Raw genomic sequence first — 17,535 nt, forward strand, 5'->3', positions numbered from 1 at the left:
GACTCAGGAGCACACAGATATACAGGTGTCACATATCACATTACTCAGCGCAGTCTCCTATATACAGACTCAGGAGCACACAGATATACAGGTGTCACATATCACATTACTCAGCGCAGTCTCCTATATACAGACTCAGGAGCACACAGATATACAGGTGTCACATATCACATAACTCAGCTCAGTCTCCCATATACAGACTCAGGAGCACACAGATATACAGGTGTCACATATCACATTACTCAGCGCAGTCTCCTTTATACAGACTCAGGAGCACACAGATATACAGGTGTCACATATCACATTACTCAGCGCAGTCTCCCATATACAGACTCAGGAGCACACAGATATACAGATGTCACATATCACATTACTCAGCGCAGTCTCCCATATACAGACTCAGGAGCACACAGATATACAGGTGTCATATATCACATTACTCAGCGCAGTCTCCCATATACAGACTCAGGAGCACACAGATATACAGGTGTTACCTATCACATTACTCAGCGAAGTCTCCATATACAGACTCAGGAGCACCCAGATATACAGGTGTCATATATCACATTACTCAGCGCAGTCTCCCATATACAGACTCAGGAGCACACAGATATACAGGTGTCATATATCACATTACTCAGCGCAGTCTCCATATACAGACTCAGGAGCACACAGATATACAGGTGTCACATATCACATAACTCAGCTCAGTCTCCCATATACAGACTCAGGAGCACACAGATATACAGATGTCACATATCACATTACTCAGCGCAGTCTCCCATATACAGACTCAGGAGCACACAAATATACAGGTGTCATATATTACATTACTCAGCGCAGTCTCCTATATACAGACTCAGGAGCACACAGATATACAGGTGTCACATATCACATTACTCAGCGCAGTCTCCCATATACAGACTCAGGAGCACACAGATATACTGGTGTCACATATCACATAACTCAGCTCAGTCTCCCATATACAGACTCAGGAGCACACAGATATACAGGTGTCACATATCACATTACTCAGCGCAGTCTCCCATATACAGATTCAGGAGCACACAGATATACAGGTGTCACATATCACATTACTCAGCGCAGTCTCCATATACAGACTCAGGAGCACACAGATATACAGGTGTCACATATCACATTACTCAGCGCAGTCTCCTATATACAGACTCAGGAGCACACAGATATACAGGTGTCACACATCACATTAATCAGCGCAGTCTCCTATATACAGACTCAGGAGCACACAGATATACAGGTGTCATATATCACATTACTCAGCTCAGTCTTCTATATACAGACTCAGGAGCACACAGATATACAGGTGTCATATATCACATTACTCAGCTCAGTCTCCTATATACAGACTCAGGAGCACACAGATATACAGGTGTCACATATCACATTACTCAGCGTAGTCTCCTATATACAGACTCAGGAGCACACAGATATACAGGTGTCACATATCACATTACTCAGTGCAGTCTCCCATATACAGACTCAGGAGCATACAGATATACAGGTGTCACATATCACATTACCCAGCACAGTCTCCCATATACAGACTCAGGAGCACACAGATATACAGGTGTCACATATCACATTACTCAGCGTAGTCTCCTATATACAGACTCAGGAGCACACAGATATACAGGTGTCACATATCACATTACCCAGCACAGTCTCCCATATACAGACTCAGGAGCACACAGATATACAGCTGTCACATATCACATTACTCAGTGCAGTCTCCCATATACAGACTCAGGAGCATACAGATATACAGGTGTCACATATCACATTACTCAGCGCAGTCTCCCATATACAGACTCAGGAGCACACAGATATACAGGTGTCACATATCACATTACTCAGCACAGTCTCCTATATACAGACTCAGGAGCACACAGATATACAGGTGTCACATATCACATTACTCAGCGCAGTCTCCTATATACAGACTCAGGAGCACACAGATATACAGGTGTCACCTATCACATTACTCAGTGCAGTCTCCCATATACAGACTCAGGAGCACACAGATATACAGGTGTCACATATCACATTACTCAGCGCAGTCTCCTATATACAGACTCAGGAGCACACAGATATACAGGTGTCACCTATCACATTACTCAGTGCAGTCTCCCATATACAGACTCAGGAGCACACAGATATACAGGTGTCACATATCACATTACTCAGCACAGTCTCCCATATACAGACTCAGGAGCACACAGATATACAGGTGTCACATATCACATTACTCAGCACAGTCTCCCATATACAGACTCAGGAGCACACAGATATACAGGTGTCATATATCACATTACTCAGCGCAGTCTCCTATATACAGACTCAGTAGCACACAGATATACAGGTGTCACATATCACATTACTCAGCGCAGTCTCCTATATACAGACTCAGGAGCACACAGATATACTGGTGTCACATATCACATTACTCAGCGCAGTCTCCCATATACAGACTCTGGAGCACACAGATATACAGGTGTCACATATCACATTACTCAGCGCAGTCTCCTATATACAGACTCAGGAGCACACAGATATACTGGTGTCACATATCACATTACTCAGCGCAGTCTCCTATATACAGACTCAGGAGCACACAGATATACAGGTGTCATATATCACATTACTCAGCTCAGTCTCCTATATACAGACTCAGGAGCACACAGATATACAGGTGTCACATATCACATTACTCAGCGCAGTCTCCCATATACAGACTCAGGAGCACACAGATATACAGGTGTCACATATCACATTACTCAGCGCAGTCTCCTATATACAGACTCAGGAGCACACAGATATACAGGTGTCACACATCACATTACTCAGTGCAGTCTCCCATATACAGACACAGTCTGTATGGAGAAATTCGCAGTGGAAGCAGACTTAGCCATGTCAATCCAAAAGACAGACCCAAAGTGGTATTTATTTTGTCGAGTAGGGAAGGGGGAGAGAGGGGAAGACGATACACCGCACACAGGAGTTCTAGGTAACTCTCAGGGTCACAGAGAGGAGGTCTAGGTAACTCTCAGGGTCACACAGAGGAGGTCTAGGTAACTCTCAGGATCACACAGAGGAGGTCTAGGTAACTCTCAGGATCACACAGAGGAGGTCTAGGTAACTCTCAGGATCACACAGAGGAGGTCTAGGTAACTCTCAGGATCACACAGAGGAGGTCTAGGTAACTCTCAGGATCACACAGAGGAGGTCTAGGTAACTCTCAGGATCACACAGAGGAGGTTTAGGTAACTCTCAGGATCACACAGAGGAGGTCTAGGTAACTCTCAGGATCACACAGAGGAGGTCTAGGTAACTCTCAGGATCACACAGAGGAGGTCTAGGTAACTCTCAGGATCACACAGAGGAGGTCTAGGTAACTCTCAGGATCACACAGAGGAGGTCTAGCTAACTCTCAGGATCACACAGAGGAGGTCTAGGTAACTCTCAGGGTCACACAGGGGAGGTCTTGGTAACTCTCGGGATCACACTGAGGAGGTCTAGGTAACTCTCGGGATCACACAGAGGAGGTCTGGTAAGTCTCAGGATCACACAGAGGAGGTCTAGGTAACTCTCAGGATCACACAGAGGAGGTCTAGGTAACTCTCAGGGTCACACAGAGGAGGTCTAGGTAACTCTCAGGATCACACTGAGGAGGTCTAGCTAACTCTCAGGATCACACAGAGGAGGTCTAGGTAACTCCCAGGATCACACAGATGAGGTCTAGGTAACTCCCAGGATCACACAGATGAGGTCTAGGTAACTCTCAGGATCACACAGAGGAGGTCTAGGTAACTCTCAGGATCACACAGAGGAGGTCTAGCTAACTCTCAGGATCACACAGAGGAGGTCTAGCTAACTCAGGATCACACAGAGGAGGTCTAGGTAACACTCGGGATCACATTGAGGAGGTCTAGGTAACTCAGGATCACACAGAGGAGGTTTAGGTAACTCTCAGGATCACACACACAAATAAATGCTAATAGAAAGATAGTAGATTCCTGATAAAGTTATTACTGTTATGAGGGTGCTCCCAGGGAGCAATATAGAGCTATACAAAAATAGGAAAAAAATTTCTACTATATATTGGGGCACACCTCAATAACATATAACTATTAATAGGAAAATCAATTAAAATATAGGAATCACTTAATTAGTAAAGGTAGAACACACGTGAGATCAAACACGTGTAACCCCCATATGTGTCCTAAATGGCATCTCACCATTGTTGAACTTCATCATGTACAATATGAAAGTTTTCTATTCATACGGGTGTATTACGCCCTTTGTTATCTGATACAATTAAATATACAATAGTGGCTGTGCAACTGAGACGCGATTAAATGCTAAAATTATAATACTACATGAGTAGATATGTGATGTACTTCAGAGCAGTATACTTACATACACATTCTCTCTGTTACATGATGTCCTGGTGACTGTACTGTCAAGAGCAGTGGATTTTCCTGTGTATGCAGGTATAACCCGCTCCCATCACGTTCATCACCCCATTAGGGTATTAACAAATTAAGCTGTCCTATTAGTAGCATCTAGGAAAGGGTCCTGGACTGCACACCCTGAATATATATATATATGGGAGGTGCTACCTGATGAGACTAATTGCAGGCACAGAAACAGACAAATCTCAGGTGCACATCTCCAAATTACTGATAATATATAAATGCAATAACATTTTGCAATCAATAGAGGTTTTATCATAATCATGGCCAAGGTTATGGGCCTACCCACCATATCCAGGTAACCTCTTTAGGGTAGGTCCCTAACATACTAGGGTTCAAATCCAGAGCACAGGCCCCCCAAATAAGCGCAGCCTAGCCACCCCAGGGCATTGCAATAGTGAGAAAAGTGAAGTAAAAACAGTAAGAGCAGCTATAGCTGCATAGAAAGGTGAGAATACAAATATAATGAAACTAAGTATTAAAAGTGTACAGAAAAGAAAGAATGTGTTATAATGAGATGCCCTGGAGCAGACCAAACAAAGCAATGCAGGGGACCCACGCCCCAAAAATCAACCCAAAGGTGCACTACAGTATATAACTTGTAGGACTTACCTAGAATTGTGCCTATTACTAGTGTGCATATACTATACCAGACTCCATGATATTAAACCAATAAAAGAGGGGTGCTAATCCATACTGAGGGCGTCTCCTTTCCTTCAGAAGTGCAATAAAGCACATTAAATGGAGTATATGGGAAAGATTCCTGGACTGCTCACCCTGACTATATATAATGGGAGGTGCTACCTGATGAGACTAATTGTAGACACATCTCAGTATATGCACACTATTAATAGGCACAATTTTAGGTAAGTCTCACTACAGTATAGAAACTTGTAGGACTTACCTAAGGGTTTTATTCTATTCTTTACGTTATTACCCCCGTACACAATGCTCCAGGGGTGTGGGGAAGAGCCCCAGGCTTCAGTCCAAGCCTGGGGTTAAGGGAGAGGGGGGACCCCTCTTTTCAGGGGTCCTCACCTCCCCGGAGATCCCCGGCTTTGCCTGACCGGCTTGGGCCCTGGATAATGCTTTGGCCCTGGAGACCCGGTAATACGGTGTCCGGGCTGTGGCATTACAGCCTGGCCGTTTTGGGTCCGGTGCTGGTTTTAAATATAGGGGGTACCCTACGCATTTTTTTCATCCTATATTTAAAACCGGGACTGGCCCTGCAGCCTGGTTTTGGCTTCTAAATGACGGTGAGACCCTACACATTTTGGTCCCCGTAATTTTAGAAACCAGGACTCACTGGCTAGTCCGGGGCTGGTTAATCTATAGGGGGTATTCAATTACGCTGCGAAAAGTCGGAATTGGCGATAATTTATAGCCGTCATTTTCGCCTAGTGCAATTATCCCTGTATTCAATTTCAAAGACTTTTTTTTTTTTAATATAGGGACACCACAAAAAAATATATAAAAAATTTGGGGTAAAAAAAAAAGGGAAACAGTGTTTAAAACTAGGACAATAGGTTCAGGGCTATTCTGCAAATATGTGGCAGGTGTTTTCTAGAATAGACTATTAGCGGCAGGTGCATTTTTGCAGAATTTTTTAAAAATTACTTTAGGGACTTAAAAATATGCTAGTACCCATTTTCATGTACCCCAAATTTGATGGGACCACTTAAAAAATGAAAAAAAAAACCTAAGTGCTCTTCTGCATCACTTCACTGCAAACACCTGCTGCAGCTATTTAAAAACCAGACTTTCTTCTGCAGGCAAAAGCGGTGGTACCCATAGTGATCCCCCATGTCTGGACATAGGGGGGTCCCAGGCACATTTCCTGAAAATTCCCCTTTTTTTTTTCTCGTAGATCCCAATTTGCCGGGTCCCGTTTTCGCTCATTTTAAATTGAATACGGGGATAAAGCGGGCACGCGCCCGATACTTTATCCCCAGAAAAGCAACAACGTGGAGTGAAAAGTCCAGTACGGACGTTCGCTCCCTAATTGAATATGGGCTTTAGGGGAGGGCCTATGTCATTTTTTTTTTTACCCGTATTTTGACAGGTTAGAACACAAGCAGCTTATACATATCTCATTAATTCAGTATGTGCAGGCTGCTAGCTCGGGAGAGTTTTGCAGGGAGAAGACACTGCAATCTCGGGGGAGAAATATCCTGCAAAGCTGCTACTCGGGGGAGAAATCTCATTCTGCTCCACCATCGGACATCTCACTCTCAGCTAAACTCACTTCTTGGTAAATTTGCAAGTCTCATGAGCCTCAAATCACCCGAGTTTAGGTGAAGCTAATCCAGTTTATTGAAAAAAAAAAAGCAAACTATCCCAGACTGGATTCTACCCCATGTGACAAGTGTGGTCATTCATCAATTGCCTCAGGGTGTAATAGTCGTCAGTTAGTAAGAGCCGTCAGTTTCTATTGATATCAATAAAAATAATCAATAAATATGTTTGTTTCCAGAAAATGTTATGTAAGGAACTAGTGAACCGTATAGTACATTTGGTTCTAAATTTTTTAAGGGTATAAAATATAAGTAACATTTAAATATTTAAAAGCAAATCAGTTATAGATAGAAAGTGTGCCCCCCAAATAGAGTCTTCTGTCTGCCAACCCCCGTATAGGTCCTCCTAAATTTGGGTTCTCTTTTTTTATGGTACAATGCACTAAAGCCAGAAATGAGGTCAAAACTCCGATAATGCCGTTTTCGTGGGATCCCTCCCAGCACTCTCTACGGCGCCTGTGCCATTTTGCGTATCCCTAACACCAGCGGTGTCATGTCAATCATGCTTCAGAGTTTGGGGCACTGCAGCTTCTACACTGGCACAGACATAATAACATGGGAGATGTGTGAAGACATTGGTCTCACATACTGTACATCTCTGCCTAAGCTCAGCACAGCCCCAGCAATGCTACATATAGGAAGCAGCCAGACATCAAGAGGAAATAAAGCAGCAGCATAGGTGGTCAGCACCCCTGGACCACCTACTTTTGCTCAGTAATTGGCAGCTGCCAGGACGGGGGTGCAAAGGTGTGGCGGCCAGCCCTGGGAGACTTGCCCACTCTTCCGGGTGTCTGGGAGCTGTACACGATTTTTGGAAGCCTCCCGGCTGTCCTGGGAGAGTAGGTAAGTTTATGGTACAGGACTAATGCCTTCTGTTACTTTGCTGGTGTTTGCCTTCTGCTTTCTGGTACGCAGCGATTACTGTACTTACCATGAGATACATGTACCTCAGTGTTTCTATTAATAAAAATCATATATATATGTTTATGTTCAGCAATTACAGACGTGAAGCCTACGGTGCAATGTGATGATGGTTCAATGATAATATCTGTCAGTATCTGCCAACTGGAGCTACTGGGGTATGACTATAGCAGCGCCCATCTGATTGACAACTCCAGTGACTGCACCTACCCGTATCCTGGTGTCATCGACAATGTGCATGTATGGAGTATACAAGCAAAAGCAGCCAAAGGATGGTGCGGGAACATCGCTCAGGTAAAACATTAGTGTCCTATATTTAAATCTTGCGTTTGCCTGGAAGTGTTGTCAGATCTGCAAATGACTGTCAGTGATATACTGTATAATATATTATGTTCTTCAATTCCTCCATCAAGTAACAGACAAATCTCACTCAATAAAGAAAAAAAAATATAAGCACTTAAAAATGTCTGAAATGCGTAATGTGATGCGTAACCTGACATCTGAGCGAGTGATCTCCTTTCCTCGTGCACTAAGCAGCATATGACCTACAAGCCTCCTACTGTACCTCATGGGCAGGATACAAGGAGGGAAGAGACCTTGGGCCTGATTCAGACCCACTTGCGAGCGGCTGTCCGCTCACAAGTGGGTCGATGGTCTTCACTGAGCATGCGCACGACGGAGGGAGCTCCGTCGTGCGCATGCGCCAGACACGACGAGCAAAGGACTTTCCTTCGCTCGTTGTGTCCGATCAAAGGGGGCGTGCTGTCAATGTTGATTGACAGCACGCCCCCTTTGGTGGGCGTGCCGGGGGCGTACCTCCCTGACGGGGGCGTTCCCACGGGAACGCCTCCCGTCAGAAGCCGGCCCACTGACATCACTAGTGATGTCAGTGGGAGTGATTTTGGCTCTGATAGAGCCAAAATCACTCTGGAGCTTGCGGTTGAAAACCTCAACCGCAGGCTCCGGCTCGCAATTTCGATGGTCGCGATGGTCACGACCATCGCAGCCATCAAAATGCACGCTCGTATAGCCTGTGGGTGGTGACCCACAGCTATACGAGCGTCCAGGAGGACGCTCCATGAAAATGGAGCCCGGCCCTCATTCAGAGCGTGCGCTCTGCTCAGAGCGTACGGCTCTGAATGAGGGCCCTTATTCCTTGTCGTCTAAATAGACTCCCACCCAACATCTACATTTCTAGGTGATGTCTAATATAGCGTTTTGTATAATGTTAGAATACACTGAAGTAATGGGACAGATCATAGATAAAGTGTCATGTGGGATCTAAATTACTATTTTCATTTCCTTTATTTTTTTATCCACTCATACAATTAATATCCCCACCTAGGATAGCACGATAGAGAAATGGTGTTACTATTTGGAGAAAAGAAAGCTAAATCGCATAAGTGATCCCCTCCTATACAGACCTATGGAGGCTGTAGCACTAAGAAAAGAGATAGTAAATCTCAGTGAAATCAGCAATTTATGGCGTTTTTCTTTTATATGAAATGAGAGAAGGGAAAATAAAAATATTGTACTGGATCAAAGAGCTACACTTAGACGCTAGAAATCTCCTCCTGTGTTTCCATCTGTAAGAAAGAGTTAATGTAACAGAATAAGGAAGATTAGTATCTGTCTGTCTTAGTAGATCCATCGGCTGGAGGGCTAACTTACCTGGGCATAGAGCAGCAGGTGGTCATGGGGATACTATTTGGGGGCTACATAAATAAGCCAGAGAACAATACACTGGAGATCACTGAGACAATGGTTAAAGTGTGTTCAACAAAGAGAGAAGTCTGAATGCAAATCTATAGGTATAGTCTATGGGAGAGGCCGTATAACAGCTGTACAGGACGGGAGGGCAGAAAGCTCTTTATACAAATACAGAGAGACTATAAAGTGCTGATAAGTTACCAGTAAACCAAAATAAATCTAATGAACCAGTTCCTACATATATTCAATACTGAATAGAAAATGTATAAAAACCATAAAATACATATAGTAGAGAATGAGATGTGCGCCGACCCTCGTGTTTTGGTTTTGGATCTGGATCTCCCCTTGTATTGGATCTGGATTGGTTTTGCCAAAACCTCACCTCCGTGTTTTGGTTTTAGATCTGGATTTTCTCTTAAAAAAATCATAAAAACCGCTAAAATCACATAAAATGGGCCATTTTTTGTTCCTACAGTATAATTAACCTCAACAACATATATTTCCAGTCATCTCCAATCAATTTTGACCACTTCACAATATTATTTTTTTCATCTAGTTAAGGCCAAAAGGTTGCATCCAGCTAGCTGGCTGACTAAGCTAAGTGACAGTGGGCGGCACTAACATGTGGCAGCTCAGATTCTAATTTCCAGCACGGATACAGTGTGTTATACAGTGTGGGTTGGATACACCAATAGTGCACTTACTGTGACTGCAGTGTAAGCAGAGCGGGGTTGCTGATGGTGTCCTCAGTACATGGAATGGCAGTGCTGCGGTGCTGGCAGTGTCCTCAGTGAAGGGTACCGGTGATGTCGGCAGTGCGGGTGTGCCAGCGGTGTCTTTAGTGCAGGTTTGCTGGCTGTGTCTGCAGTGCGGGGGTTCCAGCAGTGTCTTTAGTGCAGGTTTGCTGACTGTGTTGGCAGTGCTGGGGGGTGCCAGCGGTGTCATAGTGCAGGATGGTGGCTGTGTCGGCAGTGCAGAGGTGCCAGCGGTGTCCTCATTGCAGGTTTGCTGACTCTGTCGGCAGTGCGAGGGTTGCTGGCAGTGTCCTCAGTACATGTAATGGCAGTGGTGGCAGTGTTCTCAGATCACATCACAGTGATAGCATTAGCGCCTCTATCTGTGTGTGTGCTGGTGATCAGCCGGTGTCTGTATGTGTGACTGCATTACATCACAGTGATAGCATTAGTGCCTCTATCTGTGTGTGTGCTGGTGATCAGCCGGTGTATGTGTGTGTGACTGCATTACATCACAGTGATAGCATTAGCGCCTCTATCTGTGTGTGTGCTGGTGCACAGCCGGTGTATGTATGTGTGACTGCATTACATCACAGTGATAGCATTAGCGCCTCTATCTGTGTGTGTGCTGGTGCACAGCCGGTGTATGTGTGTGTGACTGCATTACATCACAGTGATAGCATTAGCGCCTCTATCTGTCTGTGTGCTGGTGTACAGCCGGTGTATGTGTGTGTGACTGCATTACATCACAGTGATAGCAGTAGCGCCTCTGTCTGTGTGTGTGCTGGTGTACAGCCGGTATATGTAGGTGTGACTGCATTACATCACAGTGATAGCATTAGCGCCTCTGTCTGTGTTTGTGCTGGTGATCAGCCGGTGTCTGTGTGTGTGACTGCATTACATCACAGTGATAGCATTAGCGCCTCTATCTGTCTGTGTGCTGGTGCACAGCCGGTGTATGTGTGTGACTGCATTACATCACAGTGATAGCATTAGCGCCTCTGTCTGTGTGTGTGCTGGTGATCAGCCGGTGTATGTGTGTGACTGCATTACATCACAGTGATAGCATTAGCGCCTCTATCTGTGTGTGTGCTGGTGCACAGCCGGTGTATGTGTGTGTGACTGCATTACATCACAGTGATAGCATTAGCGCCTCTATCTGTGTGTGTGTGCTGGTGATCAGCCGGTGTATGTGTGTGTGACTGCATTACATCACAGTGATAGCATTAGTGCCTCTATCTGTGTGTGTGCTGGTGATCAGCCGGTGTATGTGTGTGTGACTGCATTACATCACAGTGATAGCATTAGCGCCTCTATCTGTGTGTGTGCTGGTGATCAGCCGGTGTATGTGTGTGTGACTGCATTACATCACAGTGATAGCATTAGCGCCTCTGTCTGTGTGTGTGCTGGTGATCAGCTGGTGTCTGTGTGTGTGACTGCATTACATCACAGTGATAGCATTAGTGCCTCTATCTGTGTGTGTGCTGGTGATCAGCCGGTGTATTTGTGTGTGACTGCATTACATCACAGTGATAGCATTAGTGCCTCTATCTGTGTGTGTGCTGGTGATCAGCCGGTGTCTGTATGTGTGACTGCTTTACATCACAGTGATAGCATTAGTGCCTCTATCTGTGTGTGTGCTGGTGATCAGCCGGTGTATTTGTGTGTGACTGCATTACATCACAGTGATAGCATTAGTGCCTCTATCTGTGTGTGTGCTGGTGATCAGCCGGTGTCTGTATGTGTGACTGCATTACATCACAGTGATAGCATTAGTGCCTCTATCTGTGTGTGTGCTGGTGATCAGCCGGTGTATGTGTGTGTGACTGCATTACATCACAGTGATAGCATTAGCGCCTCTATCTGTGTGTATGCTGGTGATCAGCCGGTGTCTGTATGTGTGACTGCATTACATCACAGTGATAGCATTAGCGCCTCTATCTGTGTGTGTGCTGGTGATCAGCCGGTGTCTGTATGTGTGACTGCATTACATCACAGTGATAGCATTAGCGCCTCTATCTGTGTGTGTGCTGGTGTACAGCCGGTGTATGTATGTGTGACTGCATTACATCACAGTGATAGCATTAGTGCCTCTATCTGTGTGTGTGCTGGTGTACAGCCGGTGTATGTGTGTGTGACATCACAGTAAAATGTATATACAGTATGCTACTTTTTTCATAAATAATCTATTCATTGACATTATTATAAGATGAAACTTTCTTATCCCTGTAGATGAATTCATCACATGTGACTTTGTCAAATACTGAGTACATTCAGCCCAGAGAAATGCGCACATCATCCAGCGAGGAATTGGCGTTTACCTTCTCCTGTGCTTACGCCGTGTCCTATGAGTCACAGTTCGTATTGTCAGTGCAATATGAAAACAGGTACAAGTCTATTTATGGGCCAGAGTATGTATATATTACACATGGGTCAGAGTATGTATATATTACACATGGACCAGAGTATGTATATATTACACATGGACCAGAGTATGTATATATTACACATGGACCAGAGTATGTATTTAATACACATGGACCAGAGTATGTATATATTACACATGGACCAGAGTATGTATATATTACACATGGGTCAGAGTCTGTATATATTACACATGGACCAGAGTATGTATATATTACACATGGACCAGAGTATGAATATATTACACATGGGTCAGAGTATGTATATATTACACATGGGTCAGAGTATGTATACAGTATATTACACATGGACCAGAGTATGTATATATCACACATGGACCAGAGTATGTATATATTACACATGGGTCAGAGTATGTATACAGTATATTACACATGGACCAGAGTATGTATATATTACACATGGACCAGAGTATGTATTTAATACACATGGACCAGAGTATGTATATATTACACATGGACCAGAGTATGTATATATTACACATGGACCAGAGTATGTATTTAATACACATGGACCAGAGTATGTATATATTACACATGGACCAGAGTATGTATATATTACACATGGGTCAGAGTCTGTATATATTACACATGGACCAGAGTATGTATATATTACACATGGACCAGAGTATGTATATATTACACATGGATCAGAGTATGTATATATTACACATGGGTCAGAGTATGTATACAGTATATTACACATGGACCAGAGTATGTATATATTACACATGGGTCAGAGTATATATACAGTATATTACACATGGGTCAGAGTATGTATATATTACACATGGGTCAGAGTATGTATATATTACACATGGGCCAGACTATGTATACAGTATATTACACATGGGTCAGAGTATGTATATATTACACATGGACCAGAGTATGTATATATTACACATGGATCAGAGTATGTATATATTACACATGGACCAGAGTATGTATACAGTATATTACACATGGGTCAGAGTATGTATATATTACACATGGACCAGAGTATGTATATATTACACATGGACCAGAGTATGTATATATTACACATGGGTCAGAGTATGTATATATTACACATGGGTCAGAGTATGTATACAGTATATTACACATGGACCAGAGTATGTATATATTACACATGGACCAGAGTATGTATACAGTATATTACACATGGGTCAGAGTATGTATATATTACACATGGGTCAGAGTATGTATATATTACACATGGACCAGAGTATGTATACAGTATATTACACATGGGTCAGAGTATGTATATATTACACATGGATCAGAGTATGTATATATTACACATGGATCAGAGTATGTATATATTACACATGGACCAGAGTATGTATTCAGTATATTACACATGGGTCAGAGTATGTATATATTACACATGGACCAGAGTATGTATATATTACACATGGACCAGAGTATGTATATATCACACATGGGTCAGAGTATGTATATATTACACATGGACCAGAGTATGTATACAGTATATTACACATGGGTCAGAGTATGTATATATTACACATGGGTCAGAGTATGTATATATTACACATGGACCAGAGTATGTATACAGTATATTACACATGGGTCAGAGTATGTATATATTACACATGGACCAGAGTATGTATATATTACACATGGATCAGAGTATGTATATATTACACATGGACCAGAGTATGTATACAGTATATTACACATGGGTCAGAGTATGTATATATTACACATTGACCAGAGTATGTATATATTACACATGGGTCAGAGTATGTATATATTACACATGGACCAGAGTATGTATATATTACACATGGATCAGAGTATGTATATACTACACATGGACCAGAGTATGTATACAGTATATTACACATGGGTCCGAGTATGTATATATTACACATGGACCAGAGTATGTATATATTACACATGGACCAGAGTATGTATATATTACACATGGGTCAGAGTATATATACAGTATATTACACATGGGTCAGAGTATGTATATATTACACATGGATCAGAGTATGTATATATTACACATGGACTAGAGTATGTATACAGTATATTACACATGGGTCAGAGTATGTATATATTACACATGGACCAGAGTATGTATATATTACACTTGGGTCAGATTATGTATCTATAACACATGGGTCAGAGTATGTATCTATTACACATGGGTCAGAGTATGTATATATCACACATGGACCAGAGTATGTATATATTACACATGGACCAGAGTATGTATATATTACACATGGGTCAGAGTCTGCATATATTACACATGGATCAGAGTATGTATATATTACACATGGACCAGAGTATGTATACAGTATATTACACATGGGTCAGAGTATGTATATTTTACACATGGACCAGAGTATGTATACAGTATATTACACATGGGTCAGAGTATGTATCTATTACACATGGGTCAGAGTATGTATCTATTACACATGGGTCAGAGTATGTATATATTATACATGGGTCAGAGTATGTATATATTACACATGGGTTAGAGTATGTATATATTACACATGGGCCAGAGTATGTATATATTACACATGGGTCAGAGTATGTATATATTACACATGGGTCAGAGTATGTATATATTACACATGGGCCAGAGTATGTATATATTACACATGGACCAGAGTATGTATATATTACACATGGACCGGAGTATGTATATATTACACATGGACCAGAGTATGTATACAGTATATTACACATGGGTCAGAGTATGTATATATTACACATGGGTCAGAGTATGTATATATCACACATGGACCAGAGTATGTATATATTACACATGGGTCAGAGTAAGTATATATTACTCATGGACCAGAGTATGTATACAGTATATTACACATGGACCAGAGTATGTATATATTACACATAGGTCAGAGTATGTATACAGTATATTACACAAGGACCAGAGTATGTATATTTTACACATGGGTCAGAGTATATATACAGTATATTACACAAGGGTCAGAGTATGTATATATTACACATGGGTCAGAGTATATAGACAGTATATTACACAAGGGTCAGAGTATGTATATATTACACATGGATCAGAGTATGTATATATTACACATGGACCAGAGTATGTATACAGTATATTACACATGGACCAGAGTATGTATATATTACACATGGGTCAGAGTATATATACAGTATATTACACATGGGTCAGAGTATGTATATATTACACATGGATCAGAGTATGTATATATTACACATGGACCAGAGTATGTATACAGTATATTACACATGGGTCAGAGTATGTATATATTACACATGGATCAGAGTATGTATATATTACACATGGACCAGAGTATGTATCTATTACACATGGGTCAGAGTATGTATCTATTACACATGGGTAAGAGTATGTATCTATTACACATGGGTCAGAGTATGTATCTATTACACATGGGTCAGAGTATGTATCTATTACACATGGGTCAGAGTATGTATATATTACACATGGACCAGAGTATGTATATATTACACATGGGCCAGAGTATGTATATATTACACATGAGTCAGAGTATGTATCTATTACACATGGGTCAGAGTATGTATCTATTACACATGGGTCAGAGTATGTATCTATTACACATGGGTCAGAGTATGTATATATTACACATGGGTCAGAGTATGTATATATTACACATGGGTCAGAGTATGTATATATTACACATGGGCCAGAGTATGTATATATTACACATGGGTCAGAGTATGTATATATTACACATGGGTCAGAGTATGTATATATTACACATGGGCCAGAGTATGTATATATTACACATGGACCAGAGTATGTATATATTACACATGGACCGGAGTATGTATATATTACACATGGACCAGAGTATGTATACAGTATATTACACATGGGTCAGAGTATGTATATATTACACATGGGTCAGAGTATGTATATATTACACATGGGTCAGAGTATGTATATATCACACATGGACCAGAGTATGTATATATTACACATGGGTCAGAGTATGTATATATTACTCATGGACCAGAGTATGTATACAGTATATTACACATGGACCAGAGTATGTATATATTACACATAGGTCAGAGTATGTATACAGTATATTACACAAGGACCAGAGTATGTATATATTACACATGGGTCAGAGTATATATACAGTATATTACACAAGGGTCAGAGTATGTATATATTACACATGGGTCAGAGTATATATACAGTATATTACACAAGGGTCAGAGTATGTATATATTACACATGGATCAGAGTATGTATATATTACACATGGACCAGAGTATGTATAAAGTATATTACACATGGACCAGAGTATGTATATATTACACATGGGTCAGAGTATATATACAGTATATTACACATGGGTCAGAGTATGTATATATTACACATGGATCAGAGTATGTATATATTACACATGGACCAGAGTATGTATACAGTATATTACACATGGGTCAGAGTATGTATATATTACACATGGATCAGAGTATGTATATATTACACATGGACCAGAGTATGTATATATTACACATGGGCCAGAGTATGTATATATTACACATGGGTCAGAGTATGTATCTATTACACATGGATCAGAGTATGTATCTATTACACATGGGTCAGAGTATGTATCTATTACACATGGGTCAGAGTATGTATCTATTACACATGGGTCAGAGTATGTATATATTACACATGGACCAGAGTATGTATATATTACACATGGGCCAGAGTATGTATATATTACACATGAGTCAGAGTATGTATATATTACACATGGGTCAGAGAATGTATATATTACACATGGGTCAGAGTATGTATATATTACACATGGACCGGAGTATGTATATATTACACATGGACCTGAGTATGTATACAGTATATTACACATGGGTCAGA

The 17,535-nt window shown here is 41.7% G+C and overlaps 1 protein-coding gene across 1 annotated transcript in view; it reads left to right on the plus strand.

Annotated features, from left to right (window-relative positions):
• Positions 1-17,535, plus strand: part of LOC148473298 (pancreatic secretory granule membrane major glycoprotein GP2-like) — a gene marked incomplete at its 5' end in the record, with an annotated part of 155,052 nt that overhangs the window by 45,358 nt on the left and 92,159 nt on the right. Inside the window, 2 exons of the mRNA XM_088459831.1 lie at positions 7,800-8,020; positions 12,403-12,557. Of these exons, the coding sequence (XP_088315957.1) occupies positions 7,800-8,020; positions 12,403-12,557 (376 nt within the window). The remainder of the gene's footprint in view (positions 1-7,799; positions 8,021-12,402; positions 12,558-17,535) is intronic.

Source organism: Taudactylus pleione, unplaced genomic scaffold (assembly GCF_031769625.1).
Source record: "Taudactylus pleione unplaced genomic scaffold, aTauple2 ptg000937l, whole genome shotgun sequence".
NCBI lineage: Eukaryota > Metazoa > Chordata > Amphibia > Anura > Myobatrachidae > Taudactylus > Taudactylus pleione.